At 35.1% G+C, this 13,002-nt stretch overlaps 1 protein-coding gene across 3 annotated transcripts in view; it reads right to left on the bottom strand.

The window, feature by feature from the left end:
• Ofd1 (OFD1 centriole and centriolar satellite protein) overlaps positions 1 to 13,000 on the bottom strand; it is a 40,770-nt gene extending 27,770 nt beyond the window's left edge. For 2 of the 3 annotated variants that reach the window (XM_027946522.2, XM_027946523.2), the window contains exons 1-5: positions 12,638 to 12,815; positions 12,402 to 12,500; positions 6,555 to 6,755; positions 3,888 to 3,956; positions 3,763 to 3,793 (exon numbers count right to left, since the gene is read on the bottom strand). In XM_027946522.2, coding sequence (XP_027802323.2) covers positions 3,763 to 3,793; positions 3,888 to 3,956; positions 6,555 to 6,755; positions 12,402 to 12,500; positions 12,638 to 12,649 — 412 coding nt within the window. In that variant the 5' untranslated portion in view covers positions 12,650 to 12,815. The other variant, XM_071606121.1, reaches the window with a different exon arrangement.
• Positions 13,001 to 13,002: the final 2 nt, after the last annotated feature.

Below are 13,002 nucleotides of genomic sequence, written 5' to 3'. Positions count from 1 at the left end.
TAAATATGAATACATACTGATGTCTCCAACCACATGGATCATTCTAACCTCCCTCCTTGTTTATATCTGTGAATTACCAAACAGTGAGAAACCTGTTTCCCTATCATCTACTATCCATTGCCTTGTCAATTCTAACATACAGTGGTTCCAAAATTGTTAACCAGTCCCTCAATGGGAAATAACTATCATCTAGAGTAGTTAGGTCCAACTCTGTTTGCCTTTATTCTCCACTCATTTCTGAAGTTAGCCCAGTGTCCCTCACCACAACAGTTTGATCTGTCACAGTCTGTATTCCATCCTGGGATCACCTGACCTCCTAAACTTGAATTAAGGTTCCCTTTGTTCTGTAAAGTTCCATAAGTTTTGGACAAATGTACAATGTCACACATCTACCCCTGCAGCATCATACAAAACACTCTCACTATCCTAAAAATCTCCCGTGCTTCACCTATTCGATTTCCCAAAGTGATCATATTTTCCCTTCCCCCCAGATCCCTGGCAATAGCTGATCAGTTTACCATGTCTATAATTCTGCCATTTCTAGAATGTCGTATGTATATATACACACACACACACACACACACATATATACAATCATAATATGTAGCCTTTTCAGAATGGCCTCTTCATGAACAATATGAATTTAAGATTCATTTACGTTTTTTGGGTGGTTTCATAACACAATCCTGAGAGATGACTAATGTTGCATTGTATGGATGGAACAGTTTGTTTATCCAATCATCTACTGAAGGACATCTTGGTTGCTACCAATTTGTGGCAATTACAAATAAAACTGCTACAAACTTTCACATGCAGGTGTCTGTGTGGACATGAATTCTCAAATCTGCATGGAAATACCTAGAAGCACAACTACTGGATCTTAAGACTAAGACTGTGTTTAGCCTTGTAAGAAACAACCAAACTGTCTCCCAAGTGACTGTACCATTTTGAATTTCCACCAGCAACGAATGAGAGTTGTTTTTGCTTCACATCCTTGCCAGCATTTGTGTTATCAGTGTTTTGGATTTTTAGCAATTCTAATAGTTGTGTAGTGGTATTTCCTTGTTTTAATTGGCACTTCTCTAAAGACAAATGATGCTGAGCATTTTTTCATATGCTTACTTTCCATCTGTATATTTTCTTTGGTAAGATGTCTGTTCAGACCCTTTGCCCATTTTTGAATTGGGTTATCCGTCTTTAGGGTTGAGTTTTAAGAGTTCTCCACATATTTTGAATACAATTCCTTTATCAGATTTGTGTTTTGCAATTTTTTCCCCCAGTTTGCAGCTTGGCTTTCATTCTAATAACACTGCCTATCATGTTTTTTAATTTTAATAAAATCACATTTATTTCATGTATCATGCTTTGGGGGTAACATCTCTCACCATGAAACCCAAGTCATACAGATTCTGTTTTTGTTCAAAAGTTTTATAGTTTTGCATTTTACATTTACATCTGTGATTCTCTTGGGTTTGAGTTAGTTTTTGTTTAAGGTACAAAGTCTGTGTCTAGGTTCATTTTTGTTCATATGAATGTCGAATTATTATAGCACCATTTATTGAAAAGAATATCCTTCCTCCATGGAATCATTGTAAACATTTAGTTGACTGTATATTTATGGATCTACTTCTGAATTACTCTTCTGCACTGATCTATGTTCTATTCTTTTGCGATAGGTAAAGATTTAACTTCCAGAAAGTAAAGGACTAATGTCCAAATTTTCTACCCATGATTCCTAGGCATCTTTATCTTGAAAGGAAAAATTAGGGGTGGGAAATATGAGCGAGTAGACTCTAGGGGAAAACTATTATGGCCATTCAATAGATCAGCACCTACTGCATAAAGACACTTTAAAATAAGACAGGGACAGACAAAAGATACAAAATATTTTCCTACCAGTTTTTTGATGTTCTTAATCTCCTAATTAGAAGCCACCAACATTTAAAATCATGTTAATAGTAGCTGTTTTACAATTAGCAAAGGGTTCTATCCAAACTTTGGCATTATGATGCCTAATGTGTCTGATACTCAGTTTTTCTGACTTCCAGAAGTTTTAGTGGGATGCTGGGTGAAGCTAGTAAGGGCTGAATAATACGAATCTAAGTAAGTGGATTATTTGTTTAAAGATCCCTTCAAGTCCTAAATTTCATTTTTAAATAATAGTAAAGCACCAGATATTAGCTCTATATTTTTGGCCTGTGCTGTCCAATATAGTAGCAACTATTCATGTGTGGCTAATTAAATTTAAACTAAATTAAAAATTTAGTTGTTGAGTCACACTAGCCACATTTCAAGTGCTTAACAGTCACATGAGGGTAGTGGCCACCACGTGGGACAGCACAGAGTAAAATATTTCCATGATTACTGAGAGTGACATTGTATGGTCCTGCTTTAAGAGTCCAGAACACAGGATCATTTACCATGCCGTACTTCAGCAGGGATGATTTATTTTGCAGGCAGCATCCCGTGATCCAACTTAGTTATCTTCTGCAAACATTACTCCCAAGAGCCCAGGCATTAAGTCACAGACTCAAATGTTTGCTGAATACATTCTGATTGAATGAATGAATGAATGTCCTAGTGGGGATGGCAGTAGTTCTGGCAACAGACAAAAATCCAAAAGCAAACTAACACAGAAGGATCATTATATAATATCATAATCATTTAAAAAGACTAAAAGATTAACTATGGATCAAAGGTAAGTTTTCAGCTTATGTTCAAACTACAAAGCAGTTTATCAGTTTATCAGGTCTGTATAAACACTGAAGAATAAAAATAAAGTACTTATTATTTGAAATGAAGCTCAAAAGTCAAAGTCAAAAGACATCAAACTAGTTTCAGTGTCATGGCTAAAATGAAAAAATAAAGGGTTAGGGTATTCAAGTAAAAAAATTTCTGCTAATTTTAAGAATCAAAAATCTTATTGTTTTCAAAGGGAAGGAAAAGGTAAATACTGGAAATTATACTGACCAAATTATATCATTGTATTGTGTGCATGCACAAATATGCAACAACGAATTCCACCATCATGTACAACAATGCACCAATAAAAAAATGGATACTTTGACAAAAAATTAATACATTTAATACTTTACATACATGTTAATACATTGAATACTCTGTCAATTGTACTTCAATGGAATACCTAGTACACAAAGATAGCTATCTTAAATGCTATTATTTTTTTGGAGTACCCCCCTCCCTGCCAATAATGTTCCAAACAGCAGATTTTTTAAAATAGTTTTTAGATGTTAATGAACCTTTATTTTATTCATTTATTTATATGCGGTGCTGAGATTTGAACCCAGTGCTTCGTGCTACACAAGTGCTCTACCACCAAGCTACCCCAGCCCTCAACAGTGGATACTTGTAGGGTTCTTGATTACCATCACTAGTTTACTTATTTGAGTATCTAGGAGTTATTAAAAAGGCACTACGTGGGAAAATGACCTGCATTTTTCTGAACAATTTATGAACCATTGCTTATTTTTTAAGGCAAGATTTTTTTATTTTTTAAGCAAGGAAAATCAAATGACTTAATTCAAATTAAGTTTCTTAGGGCTGGGATGTAGCTCAGCAGTACTGCCCTTGCCTAGCATGCATAGGGCCCTGGGTTTGATTCCTAGCACAAAACAAATAAATAAAACAAAAAAAATAAATAAATTTCCTACTCTTCCCTCTAAAAATTATTAACTTCATACTTTTATAGGAAAAAGTACATACAAAAATGTTGTTCTTCTTTACAAAGATGAAGGTTCCTACCTTTTTGGTTTCCTTTATCAAATCCTGAGACCTGCAAAAAGAAAATATTTTACTTTTATTCAACTATCTAGTTATAATTAACAAGACAAAAAACAGGTTATTAAAAAAAATAATAATAATCTTACCAGTGATTTGTAGAGACTGGACGTGGGGTTGATTTTAATGAGTTGTAAAAGATCCTGCATAGTATATACCTTAAGGGGGGAAAATTAATTAGTCATATTTTTACACCAATGTTTAAGTGACAAGTTGGGATATATTTTTAAATATAACATTAAGAATTATGATTCAGATTAAATAAGATTATAAATATAGTAAAATGCAAAATTAAGGCTGTTTCTTATTCAATAGATTGAGGTTAAAAGGATAATTTTTTTTAATCATATAATTAAATTCCAAATACTTTTACATTAAAGATGGCATACTAAAAAGAAATGACAGAAATGATTAATACCTTAGATGACAAATATCTGATGAGCCAAAGAATATGAGCAAATTCTAGAGTCTTTACAACTATTTAAAAATGTAAATGAACTAGATTTTTTTACAGTCCTTATAACTATAAATGATTACTGTATCTAAAATGTTTTTAAAAAGATATTTTGGATAACTGTGTGTGTGTGTGTGTGTGTATATATATATATATATATATATATATATATTTTAGTTCTAGTTGGACACAACATGTTTATTTTATTTATTTATATGTGGTGCTGAGGATCAAACCCAGGGCCTCACATGTGCTAAGCAAGTGGTCTACTGCTGAGCCACAACTCCAGCCCTTGGATAACTTTTTGTGGTTGTTGTTTTGGTACGGGGGATTGAACTCAGGGGCCCTCAAACATAACACCAGCTCTTTTTTTATAATTTCATTTAAAGACAGGGTCTTGCTAAATTGCTGAGGCTGGCTTTGAGCTCATGGTCCTTCTGCCTCAGTCTCCTGAGTTGCTGGGATTATAGGTGTGTACCACCACACCTGGCTGTATAATTATTCTTTTTATTTTTTGGGGAAGGAGGTACCGTGGATTGAATTCAGGGGCACTGGACCACTGAGCCACATCCCCAACCCTGTTCTGTATTTTATTTAGAGACAGGGTCTCACTGAGTTGCTTAGCACCTTGCTTTTGCTGAGGCTGGTTTTGAACTCATGAAACTCCTGCCTCAGCCTCCAGAGTTGCTGGGATTACAGGCATGCACCACCATGCCCGGCTGGATAACTATACTTCATACATACTTCTACACTTTATATATATATATATATATATATATATATATAATATATATATATATACACACACATACACACACACATGTGTATGTGTGTGTGTGTGTGTATGTATATATTTCCTGATAATTTTTCTCAAATGGTGTTCTTTTAAAAGAAATATCCTGAGCCGGGCAAGGTGGTGTACTCCTCTAATCCCAGCGGCTCAGGAGGCTGAGGCAGGAGGATCTCGAGTTCAAAGCCAGCCTCAGCAACAGCAAGGTGCTAAGCAACTCAGTGAGCCCCTATCTTTAAATAAAATAGAAAACAGGGCTTGTGATGTGGCTTAGTGGTTGAGTGCCCCTGAGTTCAATCCCTGATACAAAAAAAAAAGAACTATCCTTCATGACATTTTATATTAGCAGAAACCATTAAATGTATGAACTGGATTAATTACTGCTATAGCTGACTACATAGTAAACAAATTTGTAATGTATCATTAGGAAGCTAGAGAATGAATTAATGTTAACAGAATTAAAAATGAATTCTTAATGTTGATAAATAGAATTTAGTTGCTAATGAAGAAATGTAGCATGTTTAAATTTCAGGCTTTCATTCAAATACTGACATTGTTTTTATTTCTTTAAAATTTAATAATATTAAACTTATGGGCAAGAATAGATAAAAGAGTAAAAACACAGGGACACTATCAAGAGTGAACTCTAATGTAAAGTATGGGCTTGGAGTGATTACAAAGTGTCAGTGTCGATTCATTGACTATAGCAAAATGTACCACTGTGTGCAACATGCTGATAGTAGGGAAGGCTATGGGGAGGGGCCAGAGGTGTATGCGAACTCTTTCACTCAATTCTGCTGAGAATCTAAAACTGCTCTGGAAAAAAAAATTCTATTTAAAAGCATGCACAAACATGGAAAGTTTGTTAAGTCTGCCTTTGAAATAATAAAATATGACTAATATGTTCAATAGTAATGAGGAAAAATAGTTACAATCATTAAAGTGATACAACATTTCAAATGTTTCAGAATTTTACAGATTTTCTTCAGTTTTGCATTTCTCACTTCTCTTATATAATTCTAAAGAAAAATATCTGAAGAAGCTATTGCATAGTAAAAAAGAGCGCATTTTAGAGATCTATAGATTTAGTTGAACTGTATTGCCAATTACAAGTTATATGACTGTGGGCAAATCACTTCTCCAGGGTCCAGTTGGTTATCTGTAACACGTGACACCTGCATTGGTCCTAGCACAGTACCAAATTCACAGTAAATGTTCAACAGAAATGGCATTTATGAGTTTCATTAGACTACATTGAATATAAGATCAATGCTAGCTCCAAAACATTTAGTGATTCCACGTATCACTCTTTAACAAAAGACTAAATGAGCTACCAATCAAATTTAGTAGTCATTTATTATATAATAAATTATGTGCAGGACTGATGTGCATTCAAAGATGAACAAGAAATGGATATAAATAGTTCAGGAACACTTAGCTACTATGCGGCACTTTACAATTATCAAAGGAAGAAACTGTTAATAGAAAATTCAAAAACAAGAAAGACTTTACCTTTTCTTTTGCTAAACCACTTTCTGGAAAGAAAACAGAAAGTGAATATTCATAGCCACATCTCTGTAAGTGATCTGCCACTAGAGAGTTAGAGGCACCTATTAAGAGAGCACTCCCTTCCACTGAAATAGACTGAGGCTGCAGTTTTCCACTCAACACAGGGTGCATCAATTTGTGAATTAGCTGGTTTCTGAGTTGTGTCTAATGAGAAAAAAAAAGGGGGGGGGGAAGAGAAAAAATTTCAGTAGAACTGTTTTACTAGAGATATACTTGGACATGTTGCACTTGTTGCAATTATGAAGAACAATTTTCTCACAATTTATAAATGCGGCCACAAGTTAGAAACCATTTGTCTTACCCTGTGAGACCAGCAAAAGCTTTCTTTCCCCAGCTCCCAAGTAAACTGGTGGTCAGCCAGACCACTTATAGACTCTAACTTCACTTCCCTAGAAGCCCATTTCAGCTGCTTGTGATCAGGATATCAAGTAAAGGAGAAAATTCTGCCACTTCAAACCTCTGGATTGTTGGAGGCTATAAAAATAATATTGGATCAAACCAGTTTATTGGGCACACTGATCAAAGTAAAATTGTTTTTTAAAAATTTTTTTAGTTGCAGATGGATAGCACCACATAAAAAATAAATAAATAAAGGCATGCTAAGAATGGAACCCACTGCCTCACGTATGCTAGGCAAGCACTCTGCCACTGAGCTACAGCCCTAGCCCCCAAATTGTTTTTTTTTTTTTTAAAGGAAATACCATATGCAAGAGAAATTAAATAAACCCCAAGGCAGCTTATTAAGAATGCACTTTCCATAGAACCAAATTTCATCATAAAAATTTTCCCCTAGAGTAACATTGAACTAAAATTAGTGAAAAAGAAGATATCATTTGAAGTTATATTAGTTCTCTCATCTTTATCCTTTCATTTTTCTATCTCCTTTCTTGATCATCTTCCTCTTTTTCTTTCCCTCTCCCCTTATCTTCGCAACTTATAAATTGGAAGACGAAAGCCCATTAGAACACCTTACTAACATATTAACTTTGCACACACACATGCACAAAGATCCATCCACAATACCTGAGCCTCTCCTTAGAGTTTAAGCATAGGGAAGCATCCCAGAGGTATTAGCTTATGATGTAGCTCCCACAGTACACCAAGTTAATGTGGGTCTAGAAGGGCTGTTAGGATGACCTTGCCTCTACAACTCCATGGTGCTGTGTGGTCATTGTGAGATTTGTCCTAGAGCAAAAAGTGCCATCTTCTTTATACCATTCCACTGAGGTCATATAATGTTAGCATTAGTAGTCTGCCACTGTCCCAAGTACTTTGTATTTTGATTTGCTAAATCCTTACAGCAGCCCTAAGTGGTAGATACTTTACTCCCAACTTACAGATAGGGAAATTGAAGCACCTGACATTAATACAGAAATTAATCAAGGAAATATGAACATTAAATACAGAATTTAATCAAGGAAATCTGACTCCAAAGCTTATTTTTTTTGCTACTCTGCCACACCATCTTGAATCAATGTGTTGTTTTTTTCCCATATTTTTTTAATTGGTGCATGATAGTTGTACATAATGGTGGGATTTACTGTTACATATTTGTATGCACACAAAATAACTTGGCCAATATCATTCCTTATTGGATCAATGTGATACAGCTTGTAAAATAAAATATTTTGAAGGAAAAAAAAAAGAATGCACTTTCACAGTATTTGCACCTCAAGCAATCATGAAGGACAATTTTCTCACAATTTATAAATGCGGACATTTAGACTCAAAGTGGGTAATTTTCTCAAGATCATAACACTAGCATTACTAGTCATTTGGGTTTTCAGAAAATACCCTAAATTATCAGACTAATGGAAGCTTGTTTTAATCTACTTTAAAATTTATTTTCTAAAAGTTTCTGGTATTGGGAGATTGAACCCAGAGGCACTTTACCCCTGAACTACATCCCCAGCACTTTTTAATTTTAAGACAGGGGCTACGTTAAGTTGCCAGGGCTGGTCTCAAACTTTTAATCTTCCTACTTCAGCCTCTTGAATTGCTGGGATTACAGTCTTGCTACAGTCACAAACAGGCTAAGTTTAAGAGTAAATTGCCTAGATTCTTAGGGTTTAGCAGGAAATATCTAATAATTCAAATTATCTATAGAATACTAGCAAGCAACAAATAAAGTTTATGTTTTACCTATTTCTTACATCCTTTAACTACAGGAGAACAGTATATAATTACCAGGATAGAACAGGACTTATTATACACCGGAAGTCCTATATTTAAAAAGACATTTATACTGAACAGAATATACATGCTCAGCCTCATTTAAGACAATTCATTACCTGAAATAACAAAGAATACAGCATACTCCACAAATAAAATTTCGAAGTAGTTTAATTACATTTATAACATATAGAGGAAGTGGTATATTTAGATCCAGCTGAATTAATAAAAATATTTAGAGTGTCTTGCATACACATACACATAGTGAAAGGAAAATAAGAACAGGAAAAAAAAATGAAATGACATTTATAGACCAATTTCCATCTTGACAGACAAGAAGCATGTCATTTAATACTTGCTAAAAGAAGTGACAACACTGGCCTGGAGTTTCTCAGCGGCCAATTCAAGAGGGAAATCCATTCAGAATTATATTCTGCTATATCCCTAAGATAAAAAAATCAAATAGTATAAAAGGACTACTACCACGGGGCGTGAGGATAAGGGAAGGAAGTGGGAGAGAAGAGACACATCTCCAAAATTGACTAATCAGACCCAAAATAATGAATCAGAAGATTTGAAATGTAAGTAATTTTATAGATATCTAAGTATCTATGGATATGTAAGTAATTTTTATTTAACCATAGATACAAACTATCTTCAAATACCCAACAGAATGATAATTAGGCCACTAAAAAACTCAGTAAATTTTTAAAAATCGAAACTCACCTATGCTAGTTATTGAACTGAAAAAGTAAACATCAGTTCAGCCTGAGAAAGTAAAAAGTCTGCCCTGCCATTGATCAAGTTGAAATTATAGAAAACCAAATGGGAAACCATATTTCTCCCATGACTACACTGTAGCTATAAAGTGAATAGGCTAGCATTATCCAGACACCAAAGTCAAAGAAGAACAGCTCAAAAAGAGTAATGATTGGTTCATATCAATTATGACTGCAACAACGAAGTAAAACACTTTAGGATCTACTCCAGAGTAAGACATGGGCTGGGGATGTAGCTCAGTTGGTAGAGTGCCTGCCTCACATGCACAAGGCCCTGAGTTCAATCCCCAGCACCACCAAAAAAAAAAAAAAAAAAAAAAAAAAAACACCAAAAAATAGAATAAGACATGCCGAAGAATACAAGGGTTATTCAATATTAGAAAGTGTATTATTAATGAAGCACAACTAATTCTAGGTGAGTTAATACAGTTCACTTAATTCCAGATGGGTTAAGGAGTTAAATGTCAAAAAATAGTTTTTCTAAAATTTAAAAAGTGAAGATTCATTCTCTTAGTGGAGTATTGAGAATAAGAAGAAAATAGTTTTGACCATATAAAAACATAAGAACATTCAATTTTAAAGCCAAATTAAAATTGAATACTGAGATAAATGAGAAAGGAATATGAACTGTCAATCAATGGAAAACATACAAATGGCCACAAAAGATAGACAACATTAATAGTCAAAAGTGAAATAACAAATGTGCAAACAAGGTTTTTTCCAATCTTAGACTATGAAAAAGTAGAATGCTGGGGATGTGGCTCAAACGGTAGCGCGCTCGCCTGGCATGCGTGCGGCCTGGGTTCGATCCTCAGCACCACATACAAAGATGTTGTGTCTACCGAAAACTAAAAAATAAATATTAAAAAATTCTCTCTCTCTCTCTTAAAAACAAAAATGAAAAAGTAGAATGACAGCAATAGTGCTATGAAACAAATATTCTCAGACTGCTGGTGGAATATAAACGATTATAATCTTTCCAGAACAAGAAATACACATCAAGCCAGTACAAAAAAAAAAAGAATCTTACAAATGCTCGTGTCCTTTGACTCATTAATGAAAGTCAATCTATGCTAGGCAAAAAATAAGAGATGTAATTGACAGTTCTTTGTAAAACATTCAACAACTGGGAACTACTACATAAATTACTCATACATCCAAAGATTAGCCTGCTGTCACTGAAAATAAGGATTTCAAGAAATTTAAGGAAATAAGGAAATGTTCATCAAATAATTTAAATTAAAAAAAATAGGGCTGGGGTTGTGGCTCAGAAGAAGAGTGCTCGCGTAGCATGCATGAGGCAGTGAGTTTGATCCTCAGCACCACATAAAAATAAAATAAAGGTATTGTGTTCATCTACAACTAAAAATGTTTTTTTAAAAAAAGATACACACACATTGTACCAAGTAGTGGTTATATTAGACGATTTTTCTCTTCTGCTTTTTTGTATTTTCCAGATGAGTGTTAAGTATTTTCATGAAGTTACAAGAAGCAATGGGGAAGATGGCGGTGGTGGTGGTGGGGAATCAGGCTCAGTTTTCATTAATTTCTTGTTATTTTAAATGTAGAACATACTTCTGAAATGTATATTATCAAAAAAACTAATGAGCCAACTCTACTCCTTGATGTTAATCTACATATATAGTGTAGTAATACATATTTGCTACCCATATTAAAGTATATTAGAGTCCAATATGGTGGTACCCAGTAGTGGTGTGAACAGTGAGGAGTTTGTGGGGCAGAGAAAAATCAATGCCAACCACACCTATAAACACTAGGGCCAGTTTATAATAACTGTAATGCCCATGGGCTGGGGATATAGCTCAATTGGTAGAGTGCTTGCCCATGCACAAGGCCCTGGGTTCAATCCCCAGCAACACAAAACAAACAAAAAACTGTAAGGCCCAGATCTCAGTGTAGTAAAAAACCTCTGCAAAGAGAGAGAGAAAAAAAATTTTTTTTTGTTGATTTCATGTTATTAAAGAAACAGACAAAGTTGAAATGGATGTAGTCAGAATTGAATGTTGAAGAAGTGGGAAATGATAGGAGCTGAAAGGTGTTTAATGAACATTGCATTATTCACTTCAATCCTCCCATGTCATCTCATTAGAGCCAAGCACAAAAGACATCAAGGTAGGCTTCCTAGGATGATTTCTGAGCCAACAGTCCAAGACATTTTGTTTTCTGCCCCACTTAGCCAAGACTCAAATCTAATTTTAAATTATAAAATAATAAACTGCTGTTTTACTGATTTTGTAAAAAATAACTATCAAAATAATTTTCTGGGGCTGGAAGTGTGGCTCAGTGGTAGAGCACTTGCCTAGCTCGCATGGGGCACTGGGTTCGATCCTCAGCACCATATAAAAATAAATAAAGGTATTGTGTCCATCAAAAAAATTTTAAAAAGTATAATTGTGAGAAAAATAAATCTCTGACAAAATATATTGAAACATATGAATATTTAAAAAATTTTTTATTCCTTAAGCTATTCTATCATAAGCAGTACACTTAATGTTTTCTATATAGTGTTAATGCTCCTCTTCAATCAAACTTACTACAAAACCACTTGTTAAGGAACCTGTAAACTACATTTATAAAACAAACCTAAATTAAAAGGTGTTCATTATATAAATATTACTTACTTAATGTCAGTTCAATAAATCTATTATTTGAATATTCTTTTTAAGACTACTCAATATTTTCCATATAAAAATGTAACTCATTAATACAATGTGTACATCATACTACTTTAAAAGCCCAAGCTCTGGATAAATTTAAATGTGGACTGTTAAACGATTACACTTGTAAATTATGACACAGATATGCCTAAATCTGATACCTTAAGCGTGTCCAGTATACCCCGATCCTTAAACGTCTGGTACAGCTTTTTTCGCAGTTCATCTTGACTCAATACATCACACTTGGGGGACATGGTAGACTGGAAGAGAAAATTGTTATGAGTTACTTGGTGGGCAAAGGGGTCACTAATTTTTGAAAACAGACCAGCAGCCTCCCCGGAAACCCAGAGACTTCATTTCTGCCAGTACCGGGGAAATGGCAGGTATAGCTAGCTACCTGAGCCATCATCAGGTATCTGCTTCCTCCAGAGCTCAGTCGCCAGGACCCGAGTTCCAAAGTTCAGCCCAGGCTGCAGGCTCAGGACAAGAAGGAATCCCGGCCTGTTTGGGGGGAATAGGGAAAAACAAGAGAGCTGAATGTTCTGCCTAGCACTCGAACTAGGAACTCGGAAGAAGATGCGTACTTCCTTTCTCCGCGGTTCTGAAGGGTGGGCGGGGCCGTGACCCTAGAGGGGCGGGAACTGTGAAAGGCTGCTGGAGGGCAGACGCCGGGGCGGGGTGGCAGGGCAGCACCCAGAGATTTCATGGCTCAGAGCCCACATCACCCCTCCTCGAGGCCCGCCAAACTGAATCGCCTTTGTC

The sequence above is a fragment of the Marmota flaviventris genome, chromosome X, assembly GCF_047511675.1.
Source record: "Marmota flaviventris isolate mMarFla1 chromosome X, mMarFla1.hap1, whole genome shotgun sequence".
NCBI classification, from domain to species: domain Eukaryota; kingdom Metazoa; phylum Chordata; class Mammalia; order Rodentia; family Sciuridae; genus Marmota; species Marmota flaviventris.
Note: the sequence above shows the minus strand (reverse complement) of the source record. Positions and strands in the feature narration are given on the sequence as shown.